The sequence below is a fragment of the Erpetoichthys calabaricus genome, chromosome 9 (assembly GCF_900747795.2).
Source record: "Erpetoichthys calabaricus chromosome 9, fErpCal1.3, whole genome shotgun sequence".
NCBI lineage: Eukaryota > Metazoa > Chordata > Cladistia > Polypteriformes > Polypteridae > Erpetoichthys > Erpetoichthys calabaricus.
The window spans coordinates 27,990,122-28,010,831 of record NC_041402.2 but is presented as its reverse complement, the minus strand read 5'-3'; the positions used below and the strand labels follow the sequence as shown (position 1 = coordinate 28,010,831).

Below are 20,710 nucleotides of genomic sequence, written 5' to 3'. Positions count from 1 at the left end.
ACACTGCATTGTTAGTCAAGACATTTGTATCCAAAAACAAATATTGGTTGTTACTTTGTGCCCCTCAAAACCAGCAGATCAGACTCCCTGTGACTTCTTTTTGTTCCCAAAATTAAAACTGAGACTGAAGGAAACACTATTTGCAACTGTGGAAGATGTCCCTAGAGGCTCTTGACACGGTAACAAAAGTACAGCAAAAACGTTAACAGGAATGGGAGAAGCACTAGGATAAGTGCAGTTCATCTGAAGGGGAGTATTTTGACAGTAACTAAAATGGAATTGCTTTAAGTTATGTAATAAATGCATTTTTTTTTTTTTTACCAATTCTGAGAATTATTGGGTCACCCCCTTATACATTTGTACGTGCTGAAGAAGTTTTGGATGGTATCCAAATTGGTAGCCAAATTCCCCTTCTTTTTCCATAACTCCACAGTTTTACTGCTAGCAGTGCAAACGCTCTGTTCACAGCGTGATCTTAGGGGGCTTGATGTGATTACAGTAGTCGTCTGTTGCATCTCAATAAGGTTTGTGAATGACTTTTGAACCCTCCGTTATAAGTACGAGTTGGATGTATGTCAGATTGTCGTAGGTTGAAGTATATCTGTAGTATATCTATAGTTTCATTAAACAGTTTGTCCAGAGCAAATGGTCTGACTGGAACATCCTAAAAGACGGCGGTATTTTGCAACGCCCAAAATATATACATCGCGGGTCAGGTCGCCGCCACCGCCGGGCTGCGAATGAAAAGACCACCGGCAGCATTTGCTCAGGAATACGCCATCTTTCTCATGACCCTGGAAATAGAAGTGTCAGTGTGCCAAATTTACATTATGTGGAAATAAACCCTGATCGCGGCTCTGTGCAAAAAGAAGCCTTATTAACTAACATTGCACTATTTAACTCGAGGTCTCTTAATGGCAAAGCATTGGTGCTGTCAGAACTCATCACTGACACCAAACTTGATATTCTGTGTTTAACGGAGACTTGGCAAAAACCAAACGAATTTGCGTCTCTCACAGAGGCAACTCCAATTGGTTTCACTTTCCACTCAAAGCCTCCCAGCTCAAGACAAGGCGGCGGGCTTGCAGTAATTATCAGAGAAGACTTAAACATTAAACGAATCCCGATTGACTGTCCATTGTCTTTTGAGTGCCTGTCTCTTAAACTAATAATGAAATCAGGTCCTGTCTCACTCATTGTTCTTTATCGTCCCCCAAAATACAAAGCATCCTTCTTATCTGATCTGATTGAACTTTTGACCCACCTAAGCTCTTACTCTCAGAGAATTATCCTTCTTGGTGATTTCAACATCCATATTGACACCCCCACATCTAAACTGAGGAATGAATTCCTATCCTTACTGGACTGCTTTGACTTGACACAACATGTTGATTTTCCATCCCACTCTGGAGGTTATATATTGGATCTGATCTGCACTTCTGGACTATCTGTTGCCAACATTTACAGCACTGATTTGGGACTCTCTGACCATAAAGCAGTATTTTTCACTGTTTCACTGCCTTTCCCTCCTCTTACCTGTAAACGACAAATTTCTTACAGAAACCTTAAAAATATCTGTCCCTGTATCCTTTCTGGATCCATTTCTGATCTTTTACTGCCTTCACCTATTCCATCAACACTAGATAGTCTTGTTGACCACTATAACTCAGCCCTTCATTCAGCATTAGATAAAACAGCTCCTTTAAAACATAAGGAGGTTTCCTTTAAACGCTCAGCTCCTTGGTATAACTCAGAATTGCGATCTATGAAAGCAGCTGGCCGACGCCTTGAGAGAATGTCACGTAAGACTGGCCTCACCATACACATCCAGGCTTTCTCTGACCACCAAAGAGCTTACAGAGAAGCACTAACTTCTGCCAAGAACACCCATTACGACAGAATAATAGAAAGTGGCCACGATAACCCAAGGGTCCTGTTCTCTGTAGTTAATAAACTACTGTAATCCGCATCTGGCCCAACTACCTCTTCTACTGAAGTCTGTGAGGAATTCCTGAATAATCTAAATAATTCAACTAACATAAATACATCATCTGTTTATATCTCTCCCTGTTTTCCCACTCCATCCAGCTCCTTCTCTAAGTTCTCACCAGTCACATCTGCGTCTGTTAATAACCTGCTTTGTAAGATGAGGCCGACTACTTGTGTACTGGACCCCATCCCCACCACACTACTTAAATCCTGCCTTCATGCCATAATCCCGACTGTTATAACAATAATAAACTCATCCCTTGACACTGGCTCTGTGCCGCTCACTTTTAAAATTGCTTCTGTAACCCCAATGTTAAAAAAGTCTGGTCTTGATGCTGACAATCTTAACAATTTCCGGCCTATTTCCCACTTACCTTTTCTGTCAAAAGTTCTTGAGCGTGTTGTAGCTTCCCAACTCACCAATTACCTAACCTCTAATAATTTGATGGAACCCTTTCAGTCTGTTTCAGGGTGCGGCACAGCTGTGAAACTGCTCTGCTATGGGTAACCAATGATTTGCTTATGGCAGCAGACTCTGGACAAACTAGCATATTAATTCTGTTAGACCTCAGTGCAGCATTTGACACTGTTAGACATGACATCCTACTGTCCAGAATGGAGAACATGCTGGGTATCTCTGGCACTGCCCTCCAGTGGTTCAAGTCCTATCTGACTAATAGGCAAGAGTTTCTTAGTCTTGGCAAGAGCAGATCCAGCACAGCGCCAGTCACACAAGGAGTCCCTCAAGGCTCTGTCCTCGGTCCTCTGCTTTTCTGTATTTATATGCTTCCCCTTGGCCATATTATCCGTAGCTATGGACTGGGTTATCATTTTTATGCAGATGATACTCAACTCTATTTCAATGTTAAAAGTGGAACTTCATCAGAGCTTTCTCAGCTCACAACCTGCCTTAGTGAAATTAAAACCTGGATGGAGCAGAACTCTTTAAAATTAAATTGCAATAAAACTGAACTCCTGCAAATTGGGACTAAAATGCAACTTAATAAAATGAGCTCCTTCCCAGTCTATCTTGGCGGTGATCTCATCAGACTTGCCTCTACTGTAAAAAATCTTGGTGTCATTTTTGATTCCTCCCTCTCTTATTCCGCCCACATAAATCACATTAAGAAACTTTCTTCCTTTCACCTCCGTAACATATCCCGTGTTCGCTCCTTCCTCTCCTTCTCTAATGCTGAGAAACTTGTCCATGCTTTTATCACATCCAGCATCAATTATTGTAATTCCCTACTGGCAGGTGCCCCTTCTAATCTTATATCACAGCTCCAGCTTATTCAAAACTCAGCTGCAAGAGTCCTTACTCGAACCAGCAGCAGCGAGCACATCACACCCATCCTGCTCCGTCTCCACTGGCTCCCTGTGTCCTACAGAATCGAATATAAAATCCTACTAATAGCCTACAAAGCTTTAAATAACCTCACGCCAAACTACATCAGTGACCTTTTCCATCTCTATGTGCCTGCCCGCCCACGAAGGTCCTCTGATTCTGGCAATCTTGTTGTGCCCCTCACTACTCTACACTCCATGGGTGACAGGGCCTTCAGCTGTATAGCGCCCAGACTCTGGAATGACCTACCGAAATTAATTAGATCAGCTGGCTCCATGAATTCTTTTAAAAAACAACTCAAAACTCATCTGTTCAGGAAGGCTTTTAGCTCTACTTGACTTTATTACCCTTCTCTCAGTTTACTTCTCTGTCAAGATGCTCATGTAACCTGTATGTGTGCGTGCGAGACCATCAATTATGTTGTCTGTTTCTTTTTTTTTTTTTTTTTTCAGATTTCACTGTCTTAATCTTCTTTATTTATTTATCTGGTTTGTACAATGCTATATACTGTATACACTGCCGTTCTTTATTATATTCTGTAAGTGCCTTGAGCATGGGAAAGATGCTATATAAATAAAATGTATTATTATTATTATTATTATTATTATTATTTGCAATGCCTGTCTACTTGCATGGTGTGTCTTAAAGACAACACGCATGTGCTTTGCTTCCCTTGACAATCCTGTGGCTTATAAACATGCTGAAAGTTAGAACTGTGTGCATCTGTGGCAGATTTGCAAGCAAAGAAAAGTTGCCCAGAGTTACAGCATGAAGAGGCTCGTTTAACTTGAGAAGCTCCAAATTCATCATCCTCACAGGAGGCTGCATCTGAAGTGTCTGCTGTAAAAGATTTATGCCTGTTCTACCGACAATTAACCTATCAAAACACAGCACTCAGTAGAGCCCACCTCTTAACTTTGATGGGTAACACTGACAGTTATAATTTCAAGGAGTGTTTCATGTTGTGTGTGGTTCAACTGAAATAGTGAAAGAATTAAACTCACAAAGAAAGAAGAAACAAAGAGAATGACATTTATTTATTCTCACATTATCACTTTAATTACAGACGACCCCCGAAATTTGCAGGGGTTACATTCCTAGAGCACCCGCGTTGTGAAAAACTGCGAATTTTGGATGTGGTCAAAAATGCGTATTTTTATAGTTTAAACCCTAAATATGCCCCCAAAACACTTTAATTTCAATTCAAACTCTGCTTAATACATTACCCTAAAAAAAATAGAATGTAAAGGTAAACCCGTTTACTGTACAGTACTGTACTGCTATGTCTACCGTAGTGCTAGAATGTAAAATACTGATGTTACCCCTATATGTACTGTAATTCATGCAAGCGCGTGTTCTTTGGTATAAATAGGGTAAATACTGTACGTAATTACTTAATTTAATAAAAATACAGTAAAATGTACGGGTACTCACCAATAATGAATGATATTAATGGAAGATGATGATGATGAATTAGCTGTGGAGTACGATAAAGGTATGTAATGAAGATAATGACTGCACAGCAAAGGTGCAGGGCGTTTGGGTGTCATCTTAGCACTTTAAGAAGAACAAAATGAAAAACACGAGAACGCTCAGCAAAACAGTCGAGATAGCTACACGCGGTAAACTGTTATGATACAAGAATGCTGGGATGCATCTGCCAGAGATGCGTCACAGGGCAGCAGCCAGTCAGCAGCAAGGAGAAATGAATAACGCTCTCGGATTGGCTACTTTCACCATCCCAAGCCGCGTTGTCCTCTACAGTTGCTTTGTGATCTCTCTACAGTACAGTATTGCCATGAAAAAGCCATAAAAAAATTGCGAAGGATATTTGTGTTTTCCACTAACAATTATTAGTTAGGTTCTAAGGAAAAATCCGTGAACGACTGAGGCCATGAACTCTCAACTCCAACTTCGAGGGGGTCTACTGTATTTGGCTTTTGCCATATTGAATTGTGTATTTATTTATTTGGTTTTTTTTTTTAATTTTTGAATATTCCTCTATGGTTCATTACTTACAACATTGTCAACATCCATCCATCAATCCATTTTCCAACCCGCTGAATCCGAACACAGGGTCACGGGGGTCTGCTGGAGCCAATCCCAGCCAACACAGTGCACAAGGCAGGAACCAATCCCGGGCAGGGTGCCAACCCACCGCAGACATTGTCAACATGCCAAAATTATAAGTTGTTTGCCAATCTGATGGCATGGCTTGTGTTGAAGACTAAGTCACCATTTTTCCTTAAGATGTACAGCGCCTTCAGAAAGTATCCAGAGCCCTTCACTTTTTCACATTTTGTTATGCTGCAGCCTTTTGCTAAAATTGTTTAAATTCATTTTTTTCCTCATCAAGCAACACTCAATACCCTAGAATGACAAAGCAAAAATGGGATTTTAGAATCTTTACAAATATATTCAAAATAAAAAGCTGAAATATCTAATTGACTCAAGTATTCAAAAAACCTCTTTGCTAGGATGCCTGAAATCTGGCCTAGGTGCATTCCATTCTATTGATCATCGTTGATATGTTTCTACGCTGCCAAATGATTAGACAAGATCAGCAAAGGCACACACCTGTCTATAGAATGTTTCATACATGACAACAAGCAAAACCAAGCCATGAGGTTGAAGGAATTGCCTGCAGGGCTTAGAGATGGGATTGTGTCGAGGTGCAGATCTGAGGAAGGCTACAAAAATTGCTGCAGCACTGAAGGTTCATAAGAGCATAGTGGCATCCAGAATTCTTAAATCGAAGAAGTTTGGAAAATGTATATGGAATTAAGGAGACTTCCAGAAGGACAACCATCACTGCAAATCTCCCATCAATATAGTCTTTATGACAGAGTGGTAAACAGAAGCTTCTCCTCAGTAAAATACACATTGAAGCATCTAAAGGACTCTTAGACTATAAGAAACAAGATTCTGTGGTCTTTAAATCAAGACTGGCATCATGTCTGGAGGAAACTAGGCACCACTCATCACTTGTGTAATACCATTGAAATGGTGAAGAATGGTGGTGGCAGCATCGTGGTTTGAAATTGTTGTACAGTGGCAGGAACGAAGAGAGTAGACAGAGTTGAGGAACAGCTGAACGCAGAAATGCAGAAATATAAAAACCCTCCAGGCCTCAAACTAGGCAGAAGATTCCCTTTCCAGCAGGACAATGACCCTAACCACAAAGCAAGGACAACACAAGAGTAGCTTAGGAACAACTCCATGAATGTCCTTGAGTCGCTCAGCCAGAGCCTCCATCCTTGGAGACATCTGAAAATAGCTGTCCACCAATGGTCTCCATCCATCATGACAGAGCTTGAGAGGATCAGCAGAGAAGTGTGGCAGATAATCCCCAAATCCAGGTGTATGAAGCTTCTTGCATCATTCCCAAGACAACTCCAGGCCATAACCACTGCCAGAGATGCTTCAACTAAGTACTGAGTGAAGGGACTGAATATTTGTTTTATATTTAACAAATTTCCAAAATTTTCTAAAATTCATGTTTTTGCTTTGTAATTCTGGACTGTTAAGTGTTGATGGATGTGGGGAAAAAATGAATTGAAATGATTTTGCACAAGGCTGCAACATAATAAAATGTGAAAAAAGTGAAGGGGTCTGAATTTTTTCAGAATCCACTGTAAATGATGAAGTAAGTGTGAATCCTCTGATTTTTTTGTCAGTTGTTGTATAAGAACATTACCATATAGTGCATAGTTTTGGTAAACACAGCACAACTGAACCAAAAACCTGGTCTCGCACAGTGTCAAAAATGGTCAGCTTTGGTGCCTCTCAGATTCAGGGTCCCCTTACTTTAACACCCGGCCTGGGCACCATCTTTGAGGAGTTTGAACATTCTCCTTATCTTTGCGTGTCTCCAGGTATTTTGATTTATTATCTCGCATCCTGAAGACACAAAGGTGTAAGGAGGTCAACAAGCCCCTATAAAGTGGCCCAATGTAAGTAAATGTGGATATGTGCCTGAATATGTCTTGTGATGGACTGACCTTATGTAATAACGTTTTATTACTATACATCACTTAAGTTCCACTTTTAAAAGCTATAATGTGGCCTATTTTTTCTTTCAGTGAGCAGTACAAGAAGCACTTCTTGAACAGGAATTTGCAGGTGTACTCCACACACCCTTTGTTGGTTTTTCCCTGCCATTATGCAGGGGATCCAGAGTGGGTGAGCGACACAGAAACCTCAACACTCTGGGACAACGATTCAGTGAAGACAGACTGGCGGGGATCACACAAAACGCTGAAGGGTTCGCCATACCAAAGTACCACCTCACGGGATGAACTTTAGTAAGTATGCCAACCTTTCATCTGTTTTCTGAACCTGCTGTGATTGGTTCATTATGAGTGAGACACTCGCTAAACTTTCTGAAATATATAGAGTGGCCAATAGGGGGCATCTCATAGCCCAAAACCCTTGACACAACTTAACAGACACAGTTCCAGGTGCAAGTAAATTAATTTATTTTCACAAATACCTTATACACTCCACAATCCCAACAATTCAATTTCTCCACTCCTCCCAGGTGAGCTTCATCCAACTACTCGCCCGACTCTGACTCACAAGGTGAAGCACAGCAGTGGCTCATACTGATGATGTAACATAACACAGGCAAAGAAAGGATTTGTGAAGGTGTTAAAGGTTCAGCAACCACACAAACAACAGTAATAACAAAAGAAAATAATAAAATAAACAACAATTTCCAAAAAAAATGAAAGAAAATCTACACAGTGTGGTAAGAATGATAATAAAAAAGGATATAAAACAAACAGTATGACTTAAGGAACTTATTATACAGTACTATGCATACAATCAGGTTTGAATACATATACTGGTTTGTCTTGCGTCCAGATTGACTCACGACTGGTCCGTCAGAACAGAACACTACCTCTGTGTGTGTGTGTGTGTGTGTGTGTGTGTGTGTGTGTGTGTGTGTGTGTGTGTGTATTAGAACACCTCGGGTTTTTGCAAGTTTTTCAATCAGTTGAAATGCAATGAATGACCTCAAATTGTGAAAAATTAAGCACTAAACTGGCAGAGGTTTAAATTTAAAGCTTAGGTTAGCAAACACTGAGAAAAATGAAATTTCAGAATATTACAAATGGGCCTTCTTCAGGGAACAACTAATAAGTTACAACCTTCAGCAATTAAAGTAAATTAAGCCTCGCAAGTTGAAGCAATTTGCACAGGTGTCCCAAATTCTTTTGATTACTTAAAAACTACCTGTCTGCCTTAAAGCAAAGTTGGAACAAACTGTGTTCCTACACCCTCTAAAGTACTACTTGGACAATATTACACTGTAGAAAGTTGTAAATTCCAGTGATAATGGCAAGAAAATGGCTATTAACAAATGAAATGAGAAACAGCATTATTACCCTTAAAAATGTATGCCATTCATTTAGAGAAATTGCAAACAATTGTCAGTGAGTACGGTGGTGTCCTACACAATCCAAAGGCAATTGGAGACTGGAAGAAACTCTGACAGGAAGAGAACTGGCAGAGCCAAAGTCACATGCCAATCAGAAGAGAAGTTTGTGAGGGTCACCAGCTTGTGTGATCACAGGCGCCTCACGAAAAAAGTGTGTGTCAGTTTGTACTATGAAGAAGAGACTTTGTGCTGCAGGTTTAACAGGGTGAGTGGAGGTAAGAAAGCCATTCACTAATGGACAAAATAGGAACTTGAAATACCAGCCGTGGACAACTGCAGACAGGAAGAAAGTCTTATGGACCGATGAATCAACATTTGAAATCTTTGGTTCATCACACAGGGTGTTTGTACGCCTTTAAGTTGGTGAAAGGATGATTCCTCATGTGTGGCACTAACAGTCAAACATGGAGGAGGAAGTGTGATGGCCTGGGGTTCTTTTGCTAGAGGCAGAATTGGTGACTTGTACAGAGTGACTGGCATTCTGAGTTAAAAAGGTTACCACAGTCTGGCTGTTAGATCAGCAAGAGGTGGCTACTTTGAGGAATCAAAATTTTGAATAACATTTTGTACACTTAATGATTCCTTGGCTTATTTTTTTTATTTATTTGTCATTTTATTGTATAATATGTATATGTATATATATAATACAATACAGTTTATTTTTGTATAGCCCAAAATCACACAGGGAGTGCCGCAATGGGCTTTAACAGGCCCTGCCTCTTGACAGCCCCCCAGCCTTGAGTCTCTAAGAAAACAAGGAAAAACTCCCAAAAATAACCCTTGTAGGGAAAAAATGGAAAAAACCTTGGGGAAGGCATATAAAATAAAAAAAATTTTTAGAAGTTAAAAAAAAAATAAAAATTTTACAGAGTACAGAGCAGAAGTTAACAGTAGATGATATCACATAATAAGATTTGGATATTTTTAGAGTCCTGGAGACCTCATCCATCAAGCTGCCTCCCCCATTTGGCCATTCCACGGCTGAAACAGTGCTGGGCCAGCCAATCTGATGAAAGGACCCCTCTTCCACAATTCCTGCGATCCTCCATCAGGGATGACTTTACCTTAGGCAGGCAAAACAACTTGGCAGGTGGGCCGTGGCACCAAGTGCCACATTTGAGTACCGAGAAGAGAAACAGAATAGGTGAGGGTTAGTAACAAATTCTAACTATCATGTTACTTATGTTTTAGTGCTAATGACTAACAACAGAGATGCAGTCTGTACAGTTAATCAGCAGCTCTAGTCAGGGTGTGCTAAACTGAAGTAGTGAGTCTTCAGCTGGGATTTAAAAGCTGAGACCGAAGGGGCATCTCTTATTGTAGCAGGCAGACCATTCCACAGTTTAGGGGCCCTGTAACTAAAAGCTTGACCTCCCTTTGTTATTTTATTAATCCTTGGAACCATAAGCAGACTGGCATCTTGAGATCTTAATGTGCACTCTGGTTTGTAAGTCATGATAAGTTCAGACAAGTAAGCCAGACCTCGGCCATTTAATGCTTTATATGTTAAAAGGAGGATTTTGAAATCTGCCCTAAACTTAACTGGGAGCCAGTGTAAGGATTTAAGAACTGGAGTTATGTGTTCGTATTTTCTTGTTCTTGTAATAATTCTTGCAGCCGCATTTTGGATTAACTGGAGGCTGTATAAAGAACAATTTGAACATCCAGTGAACACCGCATTGCAGTAGTCAATCCTTCTAGAGATAAATGCATGAATTCATTTCTCAGAATCCTGTTTATCTAGAAAGCGCCTTAATTTCCTAACATTTTTAAGATGGAAATAACATGTTTTGGACAACTTTGTAATATGCGCTTTAAATGACATGCTAGAGTCAAAGATAACTCCTAGATTGCGGGCTGATTCAGTAAAATTGGGATTCCAACTGAGTTAAATAATGACAAAATATTGTTATGATCAGCATCATTCCCTCCAACAATTAACATCTCTGTTTTATCTGTATTTAAAGACAAGTAGTTCTCATTCATCCACTTCTTTAATTCGATAATACAACTAATTAAAGACAACATCGGAGAAAATTCATTTGATTTAAATGAAAGGTATAACTGGGTGTCATCTGCATACGAGTGAAAATTAACATTATGTTTCCTAATGATAGATCCCAGTGGAAGCATGTAAAGTGAAAACAAGGTCACTGTGTATAATGATGGAGTGCTGTCAGCACATTTCTGTACATATTGGAATCGATTTGATAAATAAGAACTAAACCAAGCGAGCACGGTGTCTGTAAGCCCAACATCATTTTCTAGCCTGTGCAGTAAAATAGAATGGTTGATGGTGTTAAATGCTGCGCTTAAGTCCAACAACATAATATATAATTCATAAGTATTAAAAACATGTTTACTTTTTTTAACTTTCATAATATGTTAGATCCCAGAGGTCTGTTTCTTTTATAATTAATCATTATACCTTTGATTTACATCAGATTTTTAATCCTGCAGTAAGGCTAAAGGCAACCTGACTACACTCCACACATCTATAACTTCATTCAGTATCTAACATTCTTTGCTCCTCTTTAATAATTTAAAGTACATGACTTGATTGGTAATCCTATCCTTCTGTTATGTTTATTCACATTAAAAAATCAGAGTAGAATGGTCCATCCAGTACTTCTGAGTATACTAACACTTCAGAGATACCACAGGAGATTTTACACTATAACACAACTGATTGTACTGCACGGTAACATATAAGCAAATACATTAACTTAAATTTATTCTACAGAAATAAATGTAGAGTAACATGTACAGGGAATTGAATAAGGTAACCTAAATAAAGTTTACTTTGAAACTAAACACAAGTTTCAGGGCCCTGCATCTAATAAGCCTGCATCTTGAGTTCTCAATGTTCACTCTGGCTTGCAAGCAATGATGAGCTCAGATAAGCAAGCAGGGTCTCGGCTATTTAAGGCTTTATATCTTTAAGGCTTTCGTCTATTTATTGTCCATCCATCCATCCATTATCTAACCCGCTATATCCTAACTACAGGGTCACGGGGTTCTGCTGGAGTCAATCCCAGCCAGCACAGGGCGCAAGGCAGGAAACAAACCCTGGGGAGGGCGCCAGCCCACAGCAGGGCACACACACACCAAGCACACACTAGGGACAATTTAGAATCGCCAGTGCACCTAACCTGCATGTCTTTGGACTGTGGGAGGAAACCCACGCAGACACGGGGAGAACATGCAAACTCCACGCAGGGAGGACCCGGGAAGCGAACCCAGGTCTCCTAACTGCGAGGCAGCAGCGTTACCACTCTGCCAACGTACCGCCCACTCTATTTATTGTACCTATTTTTAATACGAGTACGTAAATCTTAATCTTTTAGTTAGTTTGCTAGCCCTAGTGCAGATTTCAAAGTTGAAATGTTAAATTTAAAACATAATTCTGCATTCACATTGCAACACCAACTTTGGAAAGCTCTAATCTTGAGCAATCAGTCAGCTTCATTCTAACTTTCTTGTTTTATCGTTTCTAGAAATCCTCCTCTACCTGCCTCCATCCATTTCCTTACGTTTGTAAGGTTGTGGGATGCCAGAACCAGACCCAAACCAGCAGTGGGTGCAAAGTGAGACTGCCCAGGAAAATACTGAAGAATTTCAATAGACCTCAGCTGAGGGTTCTGGAGAGACCAAAGAGCAGTGCGTCAAACTGGAAAAGAGTCCAAGGACTCACGGAGCTCGCAGAGTCTGGCAGAACTGTACTTGAATGGGACTAGAAAGAATAATTTTACAAGTTTCAGGATACATTTTTAAAGTAAATGTTATTTAACAAGGATTTCTGTTTTTAATTGATCTTCTTACTTATGTATTTGTGTTTGAATTTCCTCTTTCTTGATAAAGAGTAAAAAGTAAATTACTTCTAATTTAGATGGTGAGACATGCTTTATGAGATCCTCCCACTATGAGTAACACTAAGGTGCAGTTGTTAAATACAAGCAGAGGTACCAAGCAGTGCCTGAGGTGGGGGGACCAACTCAATTTCAGAACAAAACATAGGCTGTCACGCTCCCCTGTACAATTACACAATCTGTGCTAAACTTGTTGGACATGAAAAAGTTTGAGAACCCCTCTTAATTCTTTGGATTTTTGTTTATCATTGGCTGAGCTTTCAGAGTAGCAACTTCCTTTAAATATATGACATGCCTTATGGAAACAGTAGTATTTCAGCAGTGACATAAAGTTTATTGGATTACTGTAACAGAAAATATGCAATATGCATCATAACAAAATTAGACAGGTGCATACATTTGGGCACCCCAACAGAAATAATACATCAATACTTAGTTGACCCTCCTTTTGCAAATCTAACAGCTTCTAGACGCCTCCTATAGCCTTTGATGAGTGTCTGGATTCTGGATGGAGGTATTTTTGACCATTCTTCATACAAAATCTCTCCAGTTCAGTTCAATTTGATGGCTGCCCAGCATGGACAGCCTGCTTCAAATCATCCCATAGATTTTCGATGATATTCAAGTCAGGGGACTGTGATGACCATTCCAAAACATTGTACTTCTCCCTCTGCATGAATACCTTTGTAGATTTCAAACTGTGTTTTGGGTCATTGTTTTGTTGGAATATCCAACCCCTGCGTAACTTCAACTTTGTGACTGATGCTTGAACATTATCCTGAAGAATGTGTTGATATTGGGTTAAATTCATCTCACCCTCGACTTTAACAAGGACCTCAGTCCCTGAAGTAGCCACACAGCCCCACAGCATGATGGAACCTCCACCAAATTTGACAGTAGGTAGCAGGTGTTTTTCTTAGAATGCGGTGTTCTTCTTCCGCCATGCAAAGCGCTTTTTGTTATGACCAAATAACTCAATTTTTGTCTCATCAGTCCAAAGCACTTTGTTCCAAAATGAATCTGGCTTGTCTAAATGAGCATTTGCATACAACAAGCAACTCTGTTTGTGGCGTGAGTGTAGAAAGGACTTCTTTCTCATCACCCTGCCGTACAGATGTTGTTTGTGCAAATTGCGCTGAATTGTAGAACGATGTACAGATACACCATCTGCAGCAAGATGTTCTTGCAGGTCTTTGGAGGTGGTCTGTGGGTTGTCTGTAACCATTCTCACAATCCTGCTCATATGCCGCTCCTGGATTTTTCTTGGCCTGCCAGACCTGCTGGGTTTAACAGCAACTGTGCCTGTGGCCTTCCATTTCCTGATTCCATTCCTTACAGTTGAAACTGACAGTTTAAACCTCTGAGATAGCTTTTTGTAGCCTTCCCCTAAACCATAAGACTGAACAATCTTTGTTTTCAGATCTTTGGAGAGTTGCTTTGAGGATCCCATGCTGTCACTCTTCAGAGGAGAGTCAAAGGGAAGCACAACTTGCAAATGACCACCTTAAATACCTGTATATCTCATGATTGGACACACCTGTCTATGAAGTTCAAGTCTTAATGAGCTAATCCAACATATTTGGTGTTGCAAGTAATCAGCATTGAGCAATGACAGCCATTCAAATCAGCACAATGACAAGGGGACCCAAATTTTTGCACAGCCAGTTTTTCACATTTGGTTTAATTTCATACAACTAAATACTGCTTCACTAAAAATCTTTGTTCAGAAAACACCCAGTACTCAGATGTTCCTAAGAAATGAAAGACATACCACTGTTATCTTTTATTTTGAAAGGAGAGTCAATTATTCAGGCTGAGAGGGGTTCCCAAACTGTCTTTCTATATAATACGCTACCATGGCTGTTCATTTGTCTGTCCTGGATTTTAAATCACCTGTAACTCGCAAACCGTTTCACCTATTGACCTGAAATTTGGTACACATCTATTACGTGATGTCTACTACCCGCTTTCAGGGTGATGATTTTTATTATTCATTTTATTTTTATTTTATTTTATAGTAGAATCAACTCTCCGTGTGGCACAAGCGTACGCGCATCGTTCTCATTCCCTAGCACCTTTGTGGTCACTTCCCCTACCTCTTCATATCTTAAATCATTCACTTAAGTGAAAAATTAAGAAAAAGTACTAAGTAATTGCAACACAAAAACTAACTTAATTAGTTTTAACACGAAAAGATGACGACGAAAGAAGAGAAGCAGCGGGCCGCATCAACCTCTGAGCAAACAAATGCTAAACGTACAGAGAAAGAGGATGAAAACTAGGGATGCTCAAGTCAAGTGTATTCATTGCACGTTATTGTGCTGTACGCTGTTACTGGTATATATAATATAAATTCCTAAGCCTAAAAGTGTAACAGTGACTTTTTTTGTCACGCTTTAAATCATGCTTATTTTAAAACCTACATATATATATATGTGGTATCATTCTTTTCAGAATTGATCAAATTTTAATGTGATGTTATTAGATTTTCAGATTCTTATTGCATTCTTAAATTATAAACTAAAAAATATCAAGAACTTGCGTCTCATGAGACAGGACTTTGTGCCAAAAGATTTAACCACGCCTGGGGCCGTAAATAAAACACAAGCAGTAGGACAGCTGCTGTACAGGCTTTTAAACATTTGAAGCACCACATGAGATGCAGATCACACAGCACAGCAGTACAGCAGCAATCCAGCACCTGATCGAGCAAAGAGGAGGTAAAAAAAAAACAATGTTTCCCATTGTAATACTGTTTAAGAGGGGGTTTCGGAGGAGCGACCGCATCTCCTTGGGGTGCATTCAGACCCCCTCTTCAAGACGCTAGCGGCAGAGACGTGGGGGTTGGGGGGGTTGGAACGATAAAGGAAATGGGTACCTGAACAAAGTCTAAAATACCAACACAATAACTATAGTCGTAATAAATGAACAATAAAACAGCGGAGAAGCCGTGGATTAAATAAAAAGGCTGCAGATCAGCAGGGAGACATGAATACCATGGCGAAGCAAGGAAGGGAATGAAGAGATGGGAGCAACGGACAGCCTTATATAGGCAGGCAGCCAACTACGTGGGAGGCGTGGGGATGGGGGCTATGGACGTATATATGTACGTAAGTAGGATTCAATTAGCGTTGGCAACCCGCGTACCAAATTTCTTGAAGATGGGCCCATAAGTAACAAAGAAAGTTCAATATGGCGGCCGACAGTGGCGTCATACCACCGAAATAAGTACGTACATCAGTTTTGGTTAGCGCAGGGAAGCCTCCTACCAAATATAGTGAAGATGGGGCCATAAATAACAAAGTTTAACATGGTGGACGTTGTTGACCGTTATGACCGTTATATGTAGAATTTCGAAATGAAACCTGCTTAACTTTTGTAAGTAACCTGTAAGGAATGAGTCTGCCAAATTTCAGCCTTCTACCTACACGAGAAGTTGGAGAATTAGTGATTAGTGAGTCAGTGAGTGAGGGCTTTGCCTTTTATTAGTACAGTAATCCCTCCTCCATCGCGGGGGTTGCGTTCCAGAGCCACCCGCAAAATAAGAAAATCCGCGAAGTAGAAACCATATGTTTATATGGTTATTTTTATATTGTCATGCTTGGGTCACAGATTTGCGCAGAAACACAGGAGGTTGTAGAGAGACAGGAACGTTATTCAAACACTGCAAACAAACATTTGTCTCTTTTTCAAAAGTTTAAACTGTGCTCCATGACAAGACAGAGATGCCAGTTCAGTCTCACAATTAAAAGAATGCAAACATATCTTCCTCTTTAAAGGAAACAGAAAGGAAAGCAAACAAATCAATAGGGCTGTTTGCTTTTAAGTATGTGAAGCACCGCCGGTACAAAGCTGTTGAAGGCGGCAGCTCACACCCCCTCCGTCAGGAGCAGACAGAGAGAGAGAGAGAGACAGAGGAAAACAAACAGTCAAAAATCAATACGTGCCCTTTGAGCTTTTAAGTATGCGAAGCACCGTGCAGCATGTCGCTTCACGAAGCAGCTGCACACAGAAGGTAGCAACGTGAAGATAATCTTTCAGCATTTTTAGACGAGCGTCCGTATCGTCTAGGTGTGCGAACAGCCCCCCTGCTCACACCCCCTACGTCAGGATCAGAGAAAGTCAGCGCAAGAGAGACAGAGAAAAGTAAGTTGGGTAGCTTCTCAGCCATCTGCCAATAGCGTCCCTTGTATGAAATCAACTGGGCAAACCAACTGAGGAAGCATGTACCAGAAATTAAAAGACCCATTGTCCTCAGAAATCCGCGAACCAGCAAAAAATCTGCGATATATATTTAAATATGCTTACATATAAAATCCGCGATAGAGTGAAGCCGCGAAAGGCGAAGCGCGATATAGCGAGGGATCACTGTATAGATAAAGAAGACTCAAGTCATCATTACAAATGAAATTCAAAGTAGACGTCCTTGGTTACTCCTGGCCAGTCGCGCGATGCCATGCGATCAGCTCAGTTCTCTAAAGCCTCATTGGCTAGTCGTAAGAGAACAGTTGCTTTTATCAGTTAGGTTCATTTGCATAACATTTAAATATATTTTAATTTACTCCAATGGTACATTCTAGTAACACACCAGTTATACTGGGAGATTCACTCAAAAGAGGCCCCGAATATTCTGTTGTAACTCCCGTTAGGATGAAGCAATCTGAACCAAAAAAATTACACTCTCTACCTTGACTCTATGTTGCAATGCTTCTTCGTGATCATAAATATAAGCCTGACCGAATTGTGGTTTCTTTGAAATTAAACTTGTAGTAGCTCTGTCATATCACCTGTGTCCATATATCCTACCTCTTTTTGCTGTTCCGTTATTTCACCGAGTAATAATTTCTGTTTGTTTGCGCTAATGTGATCTTTACTATCAGTTTTTTTGAGACTTTCGAATTTTAGTACTTTCATAATCTCTAACCTACTCTGCATGTGTATCGCGCCAACGTTTTTGAACATGTTTACGACGTTCTACTTTGTCTTCTACTCTTTGTCTTTTCTTCTTCTACTCTTTGTCTTTTATTTCCGCCCCCACTTGGACCCATTAGGTTTTCAATTCATCTCTTGGCACAAAGTCTCGTCTTGCGGGGTGTGAAATTATCTTTCTGAAAATGTCTCGTCTCGTCTCTCTGAAAAAGTCACGTCTCATCCCAAGATTTTCTTTATATAATAGAGAGAAATTTGCCAGGTTTGTCTATTAATCTCCATTCAGTAATCCATAATGACAAAGTGAAAAGATGTTTTCAGCAAGGATTGCAAATTGTTTAAAAAATCACAAACTGAAATTTCTCATTCCTTTAAGAATTCAGTCCCTTTGCTGTGGCGCCCCAAATCGTGCTCAGGTGCCCCCCTGTTGGCTTTAATTCTCCTTGAGATGTGCCAAGAACTTGACTAAAGTCCATATGTGGCAAACTGAACTGATTGGACATCATTTAAAAAGGCCCACGCGTACCTGCGCATATGAGGTCCACAATTCACACTGCATCTCGGGAAAAACACCAAGCCATGAAGTCCAAGGGCCGCACTGTGGATCTCTACGATCAAATTATGGTGAGGCCGAGACCAAGCAGATAAAACCATTTCTAAACCTTTAAGAGTTCCCAGGAGCAGAATGGCCTGAGTGAAGGAGGACGTTTGAGTCCGCTGTCTGGTGAAACGGAGTAACTCAAGAAGAAGGCCCCTGGTCATGGAGGTGGGCAATGTAATCAGTAGGGAGGCACCCCCAAATCCCAAACACAGTTACACTACACAGGTCTGGGGTTCAAATAAAACCGGTTTATTAAACAAAGTACCTTACAACAAGGGTTACATATACGTTAAGTCTTCACAAATATTCTTTCTTGTGTCTCCACCACTCCTCCCAGATGAGTGTTCTCCAGCTCTTCTCCTGACTCCGACTCACCTAGATGAGGTCAAGCGTCTTCCTTTACCTTAGATCCAGGAGAACTTCTGCTAGGCCATAGCCCGAAGGAAGCACTTCCGGGTCGAGTGCAAGTCCTCCAAAAGTAACAATTACAAACCCTTATAGCACCCACTGGCAGCACCCTGGGATACCAACAAAGCTACCCCATGCGACTACACCTCCCATTATGCTTTGTGGGTGTCCATGCAGGTAGTGCCACACAGAGATCCTGCTACCTAACGTATTGGGTTATAGGTAGCCCTGGTCAGTTGTCTCACCTGGTCCTTCTATCACACTGGCCTCCCATCTGGGTGTTGTTCTTCAAGCTGAACCTGCTGGGATACCAGCATACCCAGTTCAAAACTGGCATCTTCTGACATCTCCTGGCTAAAGGAAGGAACACCTTGTCTTTCTTCTTGAGCTTCCAATGGGCTGGCCCCACATCTAGATAAGGAGCCTTGCCCCATCCCTGCTGGAACACCCATAAACGTGTGTTGTCCTTTACAGCAAAGTCCCAAAGGTCATTCTCACAGAGCTTCACATGTCCTCTGCTGAGACAGGAGACCCGGTTAGAGGGAGGACCACCTCAGCAGCACTCCATCCAACAGTTATTATGGTAGAGTGGCCAGACATAAGCCACTCTTATGTAATAAAGGCATAGGACCATTTAATGGACTCTGAGAGCAGGAGGAAAAAATTCTTCAGTCCAGCGTTTCTCAACCTTTAAGTATTTGCGACCCAAGTTTTCATAACAGTTTTAATCGCGCCCCCCCAACGTTTTTTTGAAAGGAGCCCACTAATACCAATTTGTTCTTTTTTAATTAATGATATATCATAGATGCATATTTTATTATACCAACTTAACTTTTATCGACATTTATCTAACTCTATATTTATTTTTCTAGTATCAGAATGTAGTTTAAGTTAATTTGTTTTGGTTTCAATAGATGTATTTTTCATATTTTCGATTCTTGTTTTCTTTTTTTCACATCTTCGTGCCCCCCCCTTTTGTTACTTCGCACCCGCCCCACAGTTTGAGAACCATTGCTTTAGTCTGATGAGACAAAAATGAAACTCTCTGGGGAGAACTCCAAGCACTATGTCTGTTGAAGACCAGGCACTGCTCATCGCCTGCCTATTACTCCAGGGTGAAGCATGATGGTGACAGCATCACGCTCTGTATGCAGGTGCAGGGACAGGGAGACTGGTCAGAATTGAGAGAAGGGTCAAGGCAGCTAAATACAGAGAGGTCCTTGAAGAACAGTGCACATCACCTCAGACTGGGGAGATGGTTCACCTTTCACCCTGACAATGACCTGAAGCACAAAGCCAAAACAATGCTGGAGTGGCCATAGAACATCTGTGGGGAGACCTGGAGATGGCCGTTTACAGACACTTCATTTCCAATCTAATGGAGCTTGAGAAGATTGTCTTCACAGGTGGCTCAGTGGTAGTGCTGCTGCTTTGCAGTAAGGAGACTGTGGAAGATTGTGGGTTTGCTTCCCGGTTCCTCCCTGTGTCAATAGCGCTTTGAGTACTGAGAAAAGCACTATATAAATGTAATGAATTATTATTATTATTATCTGCCAGGAAGAATGGAATAAACGGCCCAAATCCAGGTGTACAAAGCTTGTAGAGACTTACCCCAGAAGACTCACAGCTGGAATTGCTGCCAAAAGGGCTTCTAGAAAGTACTGAATTGATGGGTCAGAATACTTTCATTTAGATTTATGTTTTTGATTTTTAATAAATTTAGAAACCTTTCAGAAAAGTTTCTGTTTTGTCAGTTTTGTGTTATTGAGTGTAGATTGCTGTGCAAAAAATGCCAAATTTATCAATTTAAGTTAAACCTATAACACGATAAAATGTTTTGAATATCAAGGGGTCTGAGCATTTTCTGAACGCACAGTAGGCCTAGATATGGATGATAAAGACCGCCTGTTTGCAGCAACTGTGGACAAGAAGGCTCGAATATGTACAGTAAGTCAAAACGTACGCTCTCGTTGTGTTTAAACTCCTCTCTCGGCGTTCTCTTTCTGTCGAGGCAGAATCTGACCACTGCGTTTTATGTCAAATAAACTATAAAGTCTCCAGTATTGATTGGCAACATTTAGTTTTACATGTATTAGGCAGTAGCGCCTCCTTAAAGTTCTTACAAC

General features: G+C 40.6%; 1 protein-coding gene across 2 annotated transcripts in view; it reads left to right on the top strand.

The window, feature by feature from the left end:
• Window positions 1-12,661, top strand: part of cercam (cerebral endothelial cell adhesion molecule) — a 65,648-nt gene extending 52,987 nt beyond the window's left edge. For both annotated transcript variants that reach the window (XM_028809198.2, XM_028809199.2), the window contains 2 exons: window positions 7,417-7,638; window positions 12,275-12,661. In XM_028809198.2, the coding sequence (XP_028665031.2) occupies window positions 7,417-7,638; window position 12,275 (223 nt within the window). In that variant the 3' untranslated portion in view covers window positions 12,276-12,661. The remainder of the gene's footprint in view (window positions 1-7,416; window positions 7,639-12,274) is intronic.
• The last annotated feature ends 8,049 nt before the right edge of the window (window positions 12,662-20,710 follow it).